General features: G+C 39.7%; 1 protein-coding gene across 1 annotated transcript in view; it reads right to left on the bottom strand.

Annotated features, from left to right (window-relative positions):
- The window catches only part of plxnd1 (plexin D1), a 183804-nt gene that overhangs the window by 69598 nt on the left and 100437 nt on the right, over positions 1 to 13769 (bottom strand). Inside the window, exons 15-18 of the mRNA XM_062999159.1 lie at positions 8886 to 9025; positions 5036 to 5212; positions 4807 to 4891; positions 3711 to 3977 (exon numbers count right to left, since the gene is read on the bottom strand). Of these exons, the coding sequence (XP_062855229.1) occupies positions 3711 to 3977; positions 4807 to 4891; positions 5036 to 5212; positions 8886 to 9025 (669 nt within the window). The remainder of the gene's footprint in view (positions 1 to 3710; positions 3978 to 4806; positions 4892 to 5035; positions 5213 to 8885; positions 9026 to 13769) is intronic.

The raw sequence follows: 13769 nt of genomic DNA, 5'->3' as shown, positions 1-13769 counted from the left end.
TTGGACTTTGTCTCTATAGACTATGTCTCTATATGGACCTTGTCTCTATGAACCAGTGATAGCTCAGTGGTTAAGGTACTGGACTAGTAAACAGAAGGTTGCCGGTTCAAGCCCCGCCACCACCAAGTTGCCACTGTTGGGTCCCTGAGCAAGGACCCCTGAGCTCAGGGACCCCTGAGCAAGGACCCTCAATTGCTCATCGTGTTCAGCTCATCGTGTAAGTCGCTTTAGATAAAAGCATGTGCTAAATGCTGAAAATGTAAATGTAAATGAACATTGTCTCTATATGGACTTTGTCTCTCTATGGACCTTGTCCCTATGAACCGTGTCTCTATATGGACCTTCTCTCTATGTAACTTGTCTCTGAATGGACCTTATATCTATGGACCTTGTCTCTATGTAACTCGTCACTAAATGGACCTTGTCTCTATGGACTTTGTCTCATTATGGACTTTGTCTCTATAGACCATGTCTCTATAGACCATGTCTCTATATAGACTTTGTCTATATGGACCTTCTCTCTATGTAACTTGTCTCTAAATGGACAGTCTCTATGGACCTTATCTCTATGGACCTTGTCTCTATGTAACTTGTCACTAAATGGACCTTGTCTCTATGTAACTCATCTCTATGGACTTTGTCTCAATATGGACTTTGTCTCTATAGGGACCTTGTCTCTATGAACCTTGTCTCTATATGGACCTTGTCTCTATATGGACCTTGTCTCTGTAACTCGTCTCTATAGACTTTGTCTCTATATGGACCATGTTTCTATATAGACCTTGTCTCTATAAGGACCATGTTTTTATATAGACCTTGTCTCTATATGGAACTTGTCTCTATATGGACCATGTTTCTATATAGACCTTGTCTCTATAAGGACCATGTTTTTATATAGACCTTGTCTCTATATGGAACTTGTCTCTATATGGACCATGTTTCTATATAGACCTTGTCTCTATATAGACCTTGTCTCTTTATGGACCTTGTCTCTATATGGACCTTGTCTCTATGTAACTCGTCACTAAATGGACCTTGTCTCTATGGACCCTTGTCTCTATGTAACTCGTCTCTATGGACTTTGTCTCAATATGGACTTTGTCTTTATATGGACCATGTTTTTATAAAGACCTTGTCTCTGTATGGACCTTGTCTCAATATGGACTGTGTCTCTATATGGACCATGTTTCTATATAGACCTTGTCTCTATATGGACCATGTTTTTATATAGACCTTGTCTCTATATGGAACTTGTCTCTATATGGACCATGTTTCTGTATAGACCTTGTCTCTATATGGACCATGTTTTTATATAGACCTTGTCTCTATATGGAACTTGTCTCTATATGGACCATGTTTTTATATAGACCTTGTCTCTATATGGACCATGTTTCTATATAGACCTTGTCTCTATATGGACCATGTCTCTTTATGGACCTTGTCTCTATATGGACCTTGTCTCTATGTAACTCGTCACTAAAGGGACCTTGGCTCTATGAACCCTTGTCTCTATGTAACTCGTCTCTATGGACTTTGTCTCAATATGGACTTTGTCTTTATATGTTTTTTTAAAGACCTTGTCTCTGTATGGACCTTGTCTCTATGGACCTTGTCTCTATGAACTTTGTCTCTATTGACCTTGTCTCTATGAACCTTGTCTCTATGAACCTTGTCTCTCTATGGACCTTGTCTCTATGGTTGAGACAATCTCATCCATTTGTAAACCTGGACTTCTAAATGAAATGAATTTAATTAGATTATTTTAAATGTAAACACACTTGTCTTGGCCTTGTTGTCTAAGTAGGTTAACAGCACGAGATTTTTTAAATAAAGGTCCTCACTTAGTCAATACTTTAGTACAGTTATCCTGTGCAACCCCACACCACATTAAAAGCAGCTGTTTAGTAAGGAGAAAGCACAAAGCCCATTTGCCCTGCTGAATAAGTGCATCCTGTCTGTCCCAAACCTCAGATGCACCTCCGCTGGAATCCACAGCTCCATCCTTCCTCCCTCCCATCCTCATCCCCCTATTCTTCTGCAGGAAATAAACACCCCGAGCCCTGCTCCGCTTCCTGTCAGAGCTCCTCAAGATCCCGACTGCGTCCAGGCGCACGGGTCCACACGTCTCTACCACTTCCTGCAGCACGCGTGAGTGTGTGTAGGTACGAGTGTGCATGGGTAAGCAGTTTGCGCTGGTATCCAGCAGCATGCTTTTAATTTGTTTTTGTGGCCGTGATGGCATATTATGCAAACACACAGCAGAACAAGTTGGGTGGCGCGTTTAGCAGGGCATGGCATCTAGCACTCACTAATTGACTTTGTGTCAGCAATTTACTAAAGCAGCTTTCGAATTTATATTATTTCAATTTTTTTAGGTGTGTTGTTGCATTTTTTATGTATTTCATTTATTTATTTTAGTTGTTTCCTGATTGCAACTCCACTGCCGCTTGCACCTGTTTCAGACATAGTCCCTCCCTTTACAGACACATAGCCAGTTGTGTGCCAGTTGTTGTGTAATTACCAGGCCGGTTGATAGCAGAGCACTGGTGGGCTGGTGGGTTCTATTGCTGTGCTACCCAAACTTACATTTTTTAATTTTAGATCGTTTTGGCAATTATTTATATCATTACACAATACACCAATGATCCATAACATTAAAACCACCTCCTTGTTTCTACACTCACTGTCCATTTTATCAGCTGCACTTACCATACAGAAGCACTTTGTAGTTCTACAATTACTGACTGTAGTCCATCTGTTTCTCTACATATGTTGTTAGCCCACTTTCATGCTGTTCTTCAATGGTCAGGACCCCCACAGGACCACCACAGAGCAGGTATTATTTAGATGGTGGATCATTCTCAGCACTGCAGTGACACTGACATGGTGGTGGTGTGTTAGTGTGTGTTGTGCTGGTATGAGTGGATCAGACACAGCAGCGCTTTAAATACTGTGTCCACTCACTGTCCACTCTATTAGACACTCCTACCTAGTTGGTCCACCCTGTAGATGTAAAGTCAGAGACGATCGCTCATCTATTGCTGCGGTCATCTTCTAGACCTTCATCAGTGGTCACAGGACGCTGCCCACGAGGCACTGTTGGCTGGAAATTTTGGATGGTGGACTATTCTCAGTCCAGCAGTGACAGTGAGGTGTTTAAAAACTACAGCAGTGCTGCTGTGTCTTATCCACTCATACCAGCACAGCCCACACTAACACACCACCACCATGTCAGTGTCACTGCAGTGCTGAGAATGATCCACCACCTAAATAATACCTGCTCTGTGGTGGTCCTGTGGGGGACCTGACCATTGAAGAACAGAATGAAAGGGGGCTAACAAAGCATGTAGAGAAACAGATGGACTACAGTCAGTAATTGTAGAACTACAAAGTGCTTCTATATGGTAAGTGGAGCTGATAAAATGGACAGTGAGTGTAGAAACAAGGAGGTGGTTTTAATGCCAACAGTAGGTGGCCCTTCCACTCTTCAAAGGCTGTCCACAAGATTTTGGAGTGATGTTGGAAGGTATTAATTGGGATTGAAATCTACCAATGACACCAAACTTATCAAACTATGTCTTTGTGCACAAGGGAACAGTCATGGTGGAAGAGGAAAGGGTCTTTCCCAAATAGTTGCCTCAAAGTTGAAAGCATTTGGAGAGAGCCATATATTTTATACATTAAGCCATAATGGATACATGTGCACTCACATTGATAATGAGGGTGAGAGGTTCTCCAGGATGATGCTTGATAAGTTTCTCCTTGTTGGCGGTGTAAAACTGTGGGTCTTCAACATATTCAAACTGGAAGTGACCAGCGTGAGGTTCCTCATCTTCGTCAAAGTCTAGCCCAGAGGAGCTGTGACCGTTCCCTCTGTACAAAATCCCATTCAGGTAGAACTGAGCCATGGCTTGTTGTGATTGGCCGGCAGAAGGAGAGTGGCACGTAATAAGACTGGGTGATACAATTGTACAAACCTATGAAAAAGTATAAAAAACAAGTATAAAAATGATTTCTGTTTATTTGAATACGCTCATTCAAATAAATATATCATATATAATAAATATCTAATAAGTATTTATAGAATACTACTGAATTCTAAATTGAAAAAGACATCAGGAAGACCAGGATGGCTTGTCAGGAGCTTGTATAATCGAGCAGATGATGGTTGCCCTGTAATGGACTGCCACCTTGTCCTGGATGTGTTTCCACACTATGACAATATGATTCTGGGTGGCACCTGATTCACTGTAACCCTGACCCTAAAGCCATTAGTAAAAAGAATCAAAGTGCGAATATGAAACAAATATGCAATTGTGTGGAATAACCGTCAAATCCACTCTTAAAGTGTCCACATACATCTATGTCTAGCTGTAATTTCCTCCTGTTTCACTTTTAAACTTGTGTTATAGCTCAGGGTGCTGAGAAATGGTGAGAATAGCTTAACATGGTTTAATGTATTAAATAGAAGACATAGTAACACTAAACCTCACTTAATTATACTGGTCATGAGTTCTCTTACTATTGAAATTGGGCCCAACTTTTGATTACTAGTCCAGTACCTTAACCACTAGGCTACAATGGCCAGTTGAAACAGGAGGAAATTACAGCTAGACATAGATGTATGTGGACACTTTAAGAGTGGATTTGACGGTTATTCCACACAATTGCATATTTGTTTCATATTCGCACTTTGATTCTTTTTACTAATGGCTTTAGGGTCTTTGGATAATGCCACCATGACGCCCTGTAATAGAGCCATGTATTTTATGATGATAGTAAAAACAATGTCAGAATAAGACTTACTGATTGGCCAATGCCCACCACTTCCATTTCAGCTGTTTGAACCAGATGAAAACTTTTCCCAGTCACAGAGATGACACGCCCACCACTGAAACACACAAACACGTGATCTATGGATGTTCATCGTGGCTGGTTGACAGATTGTATTAAACAAATGTGTTAGAATGTAAGTGTATGTGTGTGTGTGTGTGTCTTTGGGGGGGGGGGGGGGGGGGGGGGGCACGTGTCCTACCTAAGGAAGCTTTTGTCAGGTTTGATGTTGCTGATGGTAGGGTTCTTTTCATAGAAAAACATACTGCTGAGATCTTTCTCACAAGGCCATCCATCGTACGCGACACACACCGTCACGTTCTCGACCAGTTCAGACACAGAGGGGGGCATGACACACTCAATGATGTCATTAGACAGCCTGTGAAACAATAGAAGAAAACAGCCAAAACAGCCAATGATCTTACTGTTACAGAATGGAAAACGGTTATAAAATCCAGCCGTGCTGAACGACAAGCATTAAATCTTACACTTCTTTAATCTTTAACTTAAAACACATTACACACACATGCTTGAACTTTAGTCGACAATAAATCTGCAGACTGCGCGGAGGGAATTCAGGGAACATCTCAGAGAAACTAAAGTGACTTTGTGATTTTTTTTTAATCAATCAGACAGATTTTTTAAATTGTCAGATTGCTTATACACTGCCTGGCCAAAAAAAGGTCACCACCTGGATTTAACTAAGCAAATAGGTAAGAGCCTCCCATTGGATTACTGCATGGGTGATTATGTTTCAGCTGGCAACAAGTTATTTAACCCTAACTGATGCAGTGAGTAGCTTCTCATTTGTTAAACAACCATGTTGAAAGACACATCCTGTGGTCGTTGAAAAGATGTTCATCTGTTTCAGAAGGGTCAAATAATTGGCATGCATCAAGCAGAGAAAACATCTAAAGAGATTGCTGAAACTACTCAAATCAGGTTAAGAACTGTCCAACGCATTATTAAAAAGTGGAAGAACAGTGGGGAAACATCATCTTCGAGGAAGGAATGTGGTCGGAAAAACATTTTGAATGATCTTGATCGGTGATTTTGGTGAAATCAAATGGTAGAAAAACTACAGTAGAACTCCGGGATATGTTTAATAGTGAAAGTAAGAGCATTTCTACACGCACAATGCAAAGGGAACTTAAGGGATTGGGACTAAACAGCTGTGTAGCCTTAAGAAAACCACTTGTCAGTGAGGCTAACCGGCAAAATCGGCTTCAATTAGCTAGGGAGCATAAAGATTGGACTCTGGAGCAATGGAAGAAGGTCATGTGGTCTGATGAGTCCAGATTTACCCTGTTCCAGAGTGATGGGCGCATCAGGGTAAGAAGAGAGGCGGCTGAAGTGATGCACCCATCATGCCTAGTGCCTACCGTACAAGCCTGTGGGGGCAGTGCTATAATCTGGGGTTGCTGCAGTTGGTCAGGTCTAGGTTTAGCAACATTATGTGGCCAAAGAATGAGGTCAGCTGACTACCTAAATATACTGAACGACCAGGTTATTCCATCAATGGATTTTTTCTTTCCTGATGGCACGGGCATATTCCAAGATGAAAATGCCAGTATTCATCGGGCTCAAATTGTGAGTGCAGACCTGAACCCCATTGAGAATCTTTGGGATGTGCTGGAGAAGACTTTGCGCAGTGGTCCAAATCTCCCATCATCAATACAAGATCTTGGGGAAAAATTAATGCAACTCTGGACAGAAATAAATGTTGTGACATTGCAGAAGCTTGTGGAAACGATGCCACAGCGAATGCATGCCGTAATCAAAGCTAAAGGCGGTCCAACCAAATATTAGAGTGTGTGACCTTTTTTTTGGCCAGGCAGTGTGTAATATATATATGGGTCAAAGACGAGACGTAACTTTTTAGTGTCCCCACTTGATAGATAATATACAATTATATTAATATAAGTGGATATACCTTCAATCTACTCCATTTGTACATGTTTACTGAAACTTAAAGTAATTCTTACAGAAAATGATTTTTGAAAAAAAAAAACTTGAAACCCCCAAAATGTCATTCAGTGCAACGGTCCCCCTACCTCTTTAAGTAATAAAACATTAAGAAAAAACTAATTAATCTTAAGTAAAACTTACAATTTACTGCTTTGGCATAATTGTACAAATGTCATGTGTGACATATGAAATAATATTCAATCAGATGTGTTTTTTAATATTAATAATATTCAGGACACTTTCAGTCCCCATTTTCCCAATCTTCAGTTGTCATTCAGTACAACGTTAATAAAAAGCCTTATTTTAATATGCAATCAAGCTACTGCAGTCATGTGACCAATTATAACAACAAAAGAAGACACCTGGGGACCCTTCAGCACACACAAAGGTCAATGCATTTTAACATTATTTGATAAAAATGTCTTTTTACTGACACAGTACATTAAAGAACAAAACTGAGTGTCATTCAGTACAACACAGAAAACGTAATATTACGGTTAATCTTGTAAACAAACAAGGTTATTAACATTTAAATGTGAATATGTGTAGAAATGTCTTTGAGCTAAGGTCAATGTTAGCTCTTGCTAACCACTGGGATAACTGTAAAATGTGCTAAAGTAAAATTTCTGTCATTCAGTACAACAACAGTAATTCAGTGCAACAGAATTTCACTGTTGCACTAAATTGACAATGACATTGTTATACTGACTTTATAATGTTTTAAAATTATTTTTAAATATTAAAACCACTTTTTTCCATTCTAGTCTTCCTTAATAAGAGCAGTAATTACAATGAATATTAATAATTATGTTTTTGATGAAGTGGTCCCTGAGATTTTGTTATTGTCAAGTATGATGACCTGCCATTCGTTGGGCAGGTACTGCTGTCTGTAGGAGATGAGGTGCAAGTTAGCTGCATGCTACAAAATTGAAACAGAAATTCCTTTGTGTGGCCAAATCCACCTGAAGAAATTTACTACCTTAAGTCTGATGTCAAAATCATAATCGCAGAACCAAAGCCATGTACAGCAAGAACCTCAAGGTTAACAACAAAAGACATTTGTTCAGTTCATGAAATAAAATGCGACTTCAAATGGTTTTCACGGCTGAATGAATTTAGATTTACTGCAGCAACTTTTTCATGTGTTATGACACAAATTCCACACTTCCACACTGTTCTGGTGCCTTACAAGTTGTTATGATGGCTTCATTAGCTATGTTTTTCATTGCCTTACTTTTTTCATGATGTAGTAATATTATAACACATACTTGCCACTGGTGTGGCATAATTTCATTCTACTACTGCTACTTTAATCAATAAAGAACTTAAAAACAAATTAAGTCATGAATATTCTGATGTAACAGGATAATTTGGAGTATGTCATTCAGTGCAACATAAAATCATCATACAGTGCAACAAAAACATTTGCTTAAAACAACTGTAATAAGTAATTATTATATATTTTTTTCATGTGAATGCAAGAGAATCCAGGCCTGCTTCATAGAAAACGGAGTTTGATTGGGTTTCAAATAGAATAGAATGTGTAGCAAAAACGTCTTGTATACAAATAAACAAAATCCCAAGACGCATTAGAGTACAAACAATGCACAGAAAATTTAAAACAGAGTAAGTACAGTTTCTTCTGAGGATTTAAATCTTTTGTAAGAGATATACTAAACTTATAAATTTGAAATGGCTAAGATTGTTCCTTGTGTGTGTATTTTTTCATAAATTAGTCGTTGCACTGAATGACATTTTTGTGCCCTTGTTGTGTGTCAACAACACAAATTATCAAATAAGCAAAATGCTGAGAAAAAAAATACATATTTACATAGGTGACACATTTGTGCACAATATTAAATGAAAAAATTATACAATTTAACCATTTTATTTTTTTGGTACTTGGAACACCCTATTCGTCTTTCACCCATATATATATATATATATATGCATTTTCTCCCCATTTCCCTCCAGATTTAGCGCACTCAATTTGTCTTTCGCTGGTGAGGGATACCCGATTGCATCCGAGGAGAGGCTTTTTTAAACTCATTCATTATAACACGTCCTTCTCAGTGTTCACTTACCTGTCAATTATACAGTCCTGAGTGGCGTTAACCTTTACTCTTACTTCAGATCCAGCCTCGAGTGAAGCCCCTTGGATGGTAAGTCGTGTTCCTCCAGCGATTGGGCCTTGCCTGGGTGTGAGATCATTCAGCCTGGGTTCCTGTGGAGTACAGGAATGATTTGAATTAGATCATGTGTACCTTTTGAAAAGCAGAACTAGCAGAAAAAAACAAGGTACAGCTTGGCTGAATAGAGTACAATATATACACCAACCCAACATTATTACCACTGACAGGTGAAGTGAATAACACTGATTATCTCTTCATCACGGCACCTGTTAGTGGGTGTGATATATTAGGCAGCAAGTGAACATTTTATCCTCAAACTTGATGTGTTAGAAGCAGGAAAAATGAACCATAAGCATTTGAGCGAGTTTAACAAGGGCCAAATTGTGATGGCTAGACGACTGGGTCAGAGCATCTCCAAAACTGCAGCTCTTGTGCGGTGTTCCCAGTCTGCAGTGGTCAGTATCTATCAAAAGTGGTCCATGGAAGGAACAGTGGTAAACAGGCGACAGGGTCATGGGTGACCAAGGCTCATTGATGCACGTGGGGAGTGAAGGCTGGCCCATGTGGTCTGATCCAACAGACGAGCTGCTGTAGCTCGAATTGCTGAAGAAGTTAATGCTGGTTCTGGTAGAAAGGTGTCAGAATACACAGTGCGTCGCAGTTGCAGGGCTGTTTGGTCATAATGTTATGCCTAGTCAATGTAATATACAGTATAGAGTAAAGAGATTAATAATAATAAAATAATAAATTATAATCACTTATTTGTAATTAATAACAGCTGCTTTAAGGCTGAATAATTATATAAATAAATAATCAAATAAATGTATTCTGTCTCACCTGTAACTTGGCATTCAAATGCATTTCAATTTAGGATAAATATTGATTGATTTAAGCCATTGGGCTGTAATATTGTGAGATAATTAACTAGATTATTTAACTAGTTTAATTTGTTTAAGCTTTTTAATATCTGTGCATCTAGGAAAACACCACTGAATCTCTGGCTGCCCCTCAGACAACATGGTACTGTTATACAATACTGACACATTCATACAAAACTACTGTTGTTGTTACTATGTTATTATACAACAGTTAGTTCCGACCTTACAATCTGATTGGTTGAGAAGCGTTCTAACCGTGCTGATATTCGTGATAACAGCACGGTCTTTTCACACCACAACCGTATTACTACGCTGACGCGTTGCCAGTAACGACAAGCTTTGTGCACACAAACGCGCACGCAGGCGACACAGACTTTATTCCCGATCGCGTTTTAAATCCGTTATCTGATATACAATCTAGTGCACTATGTAGGGAACATAAATCCGCGATCTGATACACAATCTAGTGCACTATGTAGGGAACATAAATCCGTGATCTAATGCACAATCTAGTGCACTGTGTAGGAAACTTTAATGTGTTTGTAACGCGAACAGTTAGCTTAATAGCCCAGTTAGCAGCTCCTAAGAGTTCTGTTATCACCCATATCCTTTGGTGTGTGGGAGAGGTTTTTTATTTCTTTTTTTCCCTTCGGAGGTTCTTGCCTTCTTCTTCTTCTTGTTCTTACCTCCCTAAAATGAGTTTTTGCAACTTTGGATGTTTGCTTTGTAGTGTTAAACTTTATATTCGTTGTGGAACTACTTTTTGGCGGAAGATATAGTCAATATTAAAGCATATTTAATATAAAATTCAGGGCTTCTTTGATTTATTTTCTTTCTTTATTTTGTAAAAACTGTTGTATAAAAGCAATAGAACACTTGAGGTCGTGTGTTATCGCAAATAACATCACGGCTGTGATTTGGTCGCAGGCACGAACCGAAGGAGATAACACACTCCCTCTCATGTTCTATTGCTTAAGTATAACGTGGTGTGTAGTATGTGGTTTAGGACACAGCACCTGTATATAATGTTTCTTTAAATAGTTGTTATATTGACTTTCTTAAAACTTAGTTTACTTAAAAGCAGAAATGTTGCCACCTTAGCACTGGAATTTTATGGAATAATATACACAGTAATTATAATATTTACCAATTTTAGGGACAATACTGAGTCATGTGTCTATGCAGTATATCTTTTTTGTATGACAGAACAATACTATGGCTAAACAACCACAAAAAGGAGGACAATAAAGGCAAAATGAATGAACAATGTACTAAAATAAATAAACACAGAATGCAACCAAATCACAAACCCCAACCTGAAGCTGGGCTTGGCCAGCTACTCAATATACCAACAAGCTACAACCCAAGTGCTCAACCCAAGTGCCAGTGTCAGTTAAAAATATGGCTGCTACACCACCACTGGACATCAGTGACCCAGAAATGTCGGCAAAAAGCACAATAAAGCTGGCATACCACCACATCCAGGATGGTTTTCTCACGACGGCTACTCACAGGAATGCTGACAAAATACACAAGTAGTCTGTCTAACAAACCAACAAAGAGACACAAAACAGGCAGGAAACAAGAGAACCTAGCAATAAGCTGATCTCAACTTAGGTGAAAGGTGTCATGGTTTATTAGGCACAGAGAATGCCTTTGAAGTGCAGTTTTTTGTGTATTTTTTAATCTGCTGCTGGGGAGTCCATAGAGGGTGTATATTTGCCTGTCACACACTCCCTCCGATGTGTGCAGTCCACCAATCCCTTCTTATTCTCCCAAACATCAGTGGATTTGTGCGTACTGAGAGACATGCCCCAATCTCTGAGCTTCTTCACTTTCTGTACAGGGTCCTTACACGGCGTTGATAACCCCACCCCTTAGTACGGTCTTTTCCACCCAGCAGAACTAAAGCCAATTTTGTCTGCTGAAGGCATTAGACAACTGTGCCTGCTAGAGGGTGCCCAGCCGACCGGTAGCAGAGCTGATTTAAATCTCGGAGCTGGTGTGCTAGTGGATTATTCCACTGCACCGCTTGGGTGCCTGAAGAGCAGTTTTAATAGGAAGTGCTACCATTTAATATGTGCCACCATTCCCACTGCCGGACACACACTCCCTCCGACGTGTGTGCAGTCCACCAATCCCTTCTTATTCTCCCATACTTCAGTGGATTTGCGTGTAAGGTCGGCTTCACGTACTGAGAGCCACGCCCAATCTCTGCGCTTCTTCACTTTCTGTACAGGGTCCTTACGCAGTGTTGATAACCCCACCCCTTAGTACGGTTTTTACCACCCAGCAGAACTGAAGCCAATTTTGTCTGCTGAAGGCATTAGACAACTGTGCCTGCTAGAGGGTGCCCAGCCGACCGATAGCAGAGCTGATTCAAATCTCGGAGCAGGTGTGCTAGTGGATTATTCCACTGCACCGCTTGGGTGCCTGAAGTGCAGTTTTAAAAACAAAGTGCTACCATTTAATATGCGCCACCATTCCCACTGCCGGACAACGTGGACACAACAGGTGGGCATGTCACAGCTAGTCCATGTTGTTAGATTATTTTGTATGTATAAACATGTTTAGTATTGAATCAACATCAGGTATAAGTGGATACTTTTACTAGCTCTTATATCAGTATTGTAATAAGAGTAAATCAAAATGAAATAATTGCATGCCTAGTCAATTTTGGTTAGAGTGAAGCAGAAAAGAAAAAAAAGGTCATTTAAAATGGCAAGATGAAGAGAATTAAAAAAATTAAACATGGACAATGAAACATGAACAATATAAATTAAAATGCCAAGAGCTGAGATTTCTAATTACACAGATTTTGTGTAACATCCCTGGAGAGGTGCAATTACATAGTATTACACAGTATTCTGTGTGTGTGTGTGTGTGCATCACTTTAATCCCAAACACAAATAATATATCTTTATAATTTTGCTGGTCTTGCTGCTTAAAATGAGTGTGACTTACATCAGGAGTGTACATGGGCAAGTACCACCTTAACCTGGCATGCACACACACACACACACACACACACAATTCAAAAGAGAAAGAGTTCAGATAACCCCACAAACATTCACCAGGCCCTATTTAAACTTGAGGGACAAGTGAATAGATGAATGACATCACTTCCTGTAAGTGTGTACTTAAGTGCTTGAGTGAGGTTGTGTGGGGTCAAGTGTTTTGAGGCCTGAGTTGGGGACTTTCTGCTCCTTTGTCTTTATGCATTAGGGTGTGCTGTGTGAATGTGTGTGTGTGTGGGATGTAAAAACAAACTTGATGTAAAATATCTGAAAGCACAGGAGTGTGTAAGTGTGTGTGTATGTGTTTGGTTGGGGGGTTGTTACTAAGGGGCAGATGTTTCCTGGGTTAGGTAAAGTGTTTAGGAATTGGAAGGAGGTTTGGAGGCTCGCACCCCTTTCTCTTTTTCCTTTCTCTTGGAGTGTGGGTTTTCCGACTTCCCCTGCCTATCTCTATTCTCTCTCTCCTAGTTTCTCTTTGTAGCTCTTACCCGCTGCATCTTAGCATATAAGCATATGGCAAACACACGTACGATCACAAGTTTAGCGGATCACGAGTAGCTTTATTTATCATGCGTTTAGCTCTTACACATACAATAACACACATGACTTGTGCCCATTCAGCACGTTAATGTGGTGAAACACAAGATGACTCACCAGCCACCAGCCTACATTTGAAATGTTGAAATGTTTCAGCACACAGGGGAATAGAAACTCCATCTCTTTTCATTATACAGAAGTAAAGACTAAACTGGGGGTGAATTTCCAAAAAAGCACAGCAATCCAGTTAAGTGATCATGATAGTTACCTGATTTCATTCATGAATAAACTTTGATTCTTGATTTGATGGCGTCATGCACTAAGAATGGTTGTACTTTTGATTAGCCCATGAGAGTCAGTTATTCCCTTCATATGTAATACAGTGGAACCTCAATTAAATAGAC

The sequence above is a fragment of the Trichomycterus rosablanca genome, chromosome 7 (genome assembly GCF_030014385.1).
Source record: "Trichomycterus rosablanca isolate fTriRos1 chromosome 7, fTriRos1.hap1, whole genome shotgun sequence".
Lineage (NCBI taxonomy): Eukaryota > Metazoa > Chordata > Actinopteri > Siluriformes > Trichomycteridae > Trichomycterus > Trichomycterus rosablanca.
The sequence above is the reverse complement of the archived record's forward strand: the minus strand, read 5'-3'. Positions and strand labels throughout refer to the sequence as shown.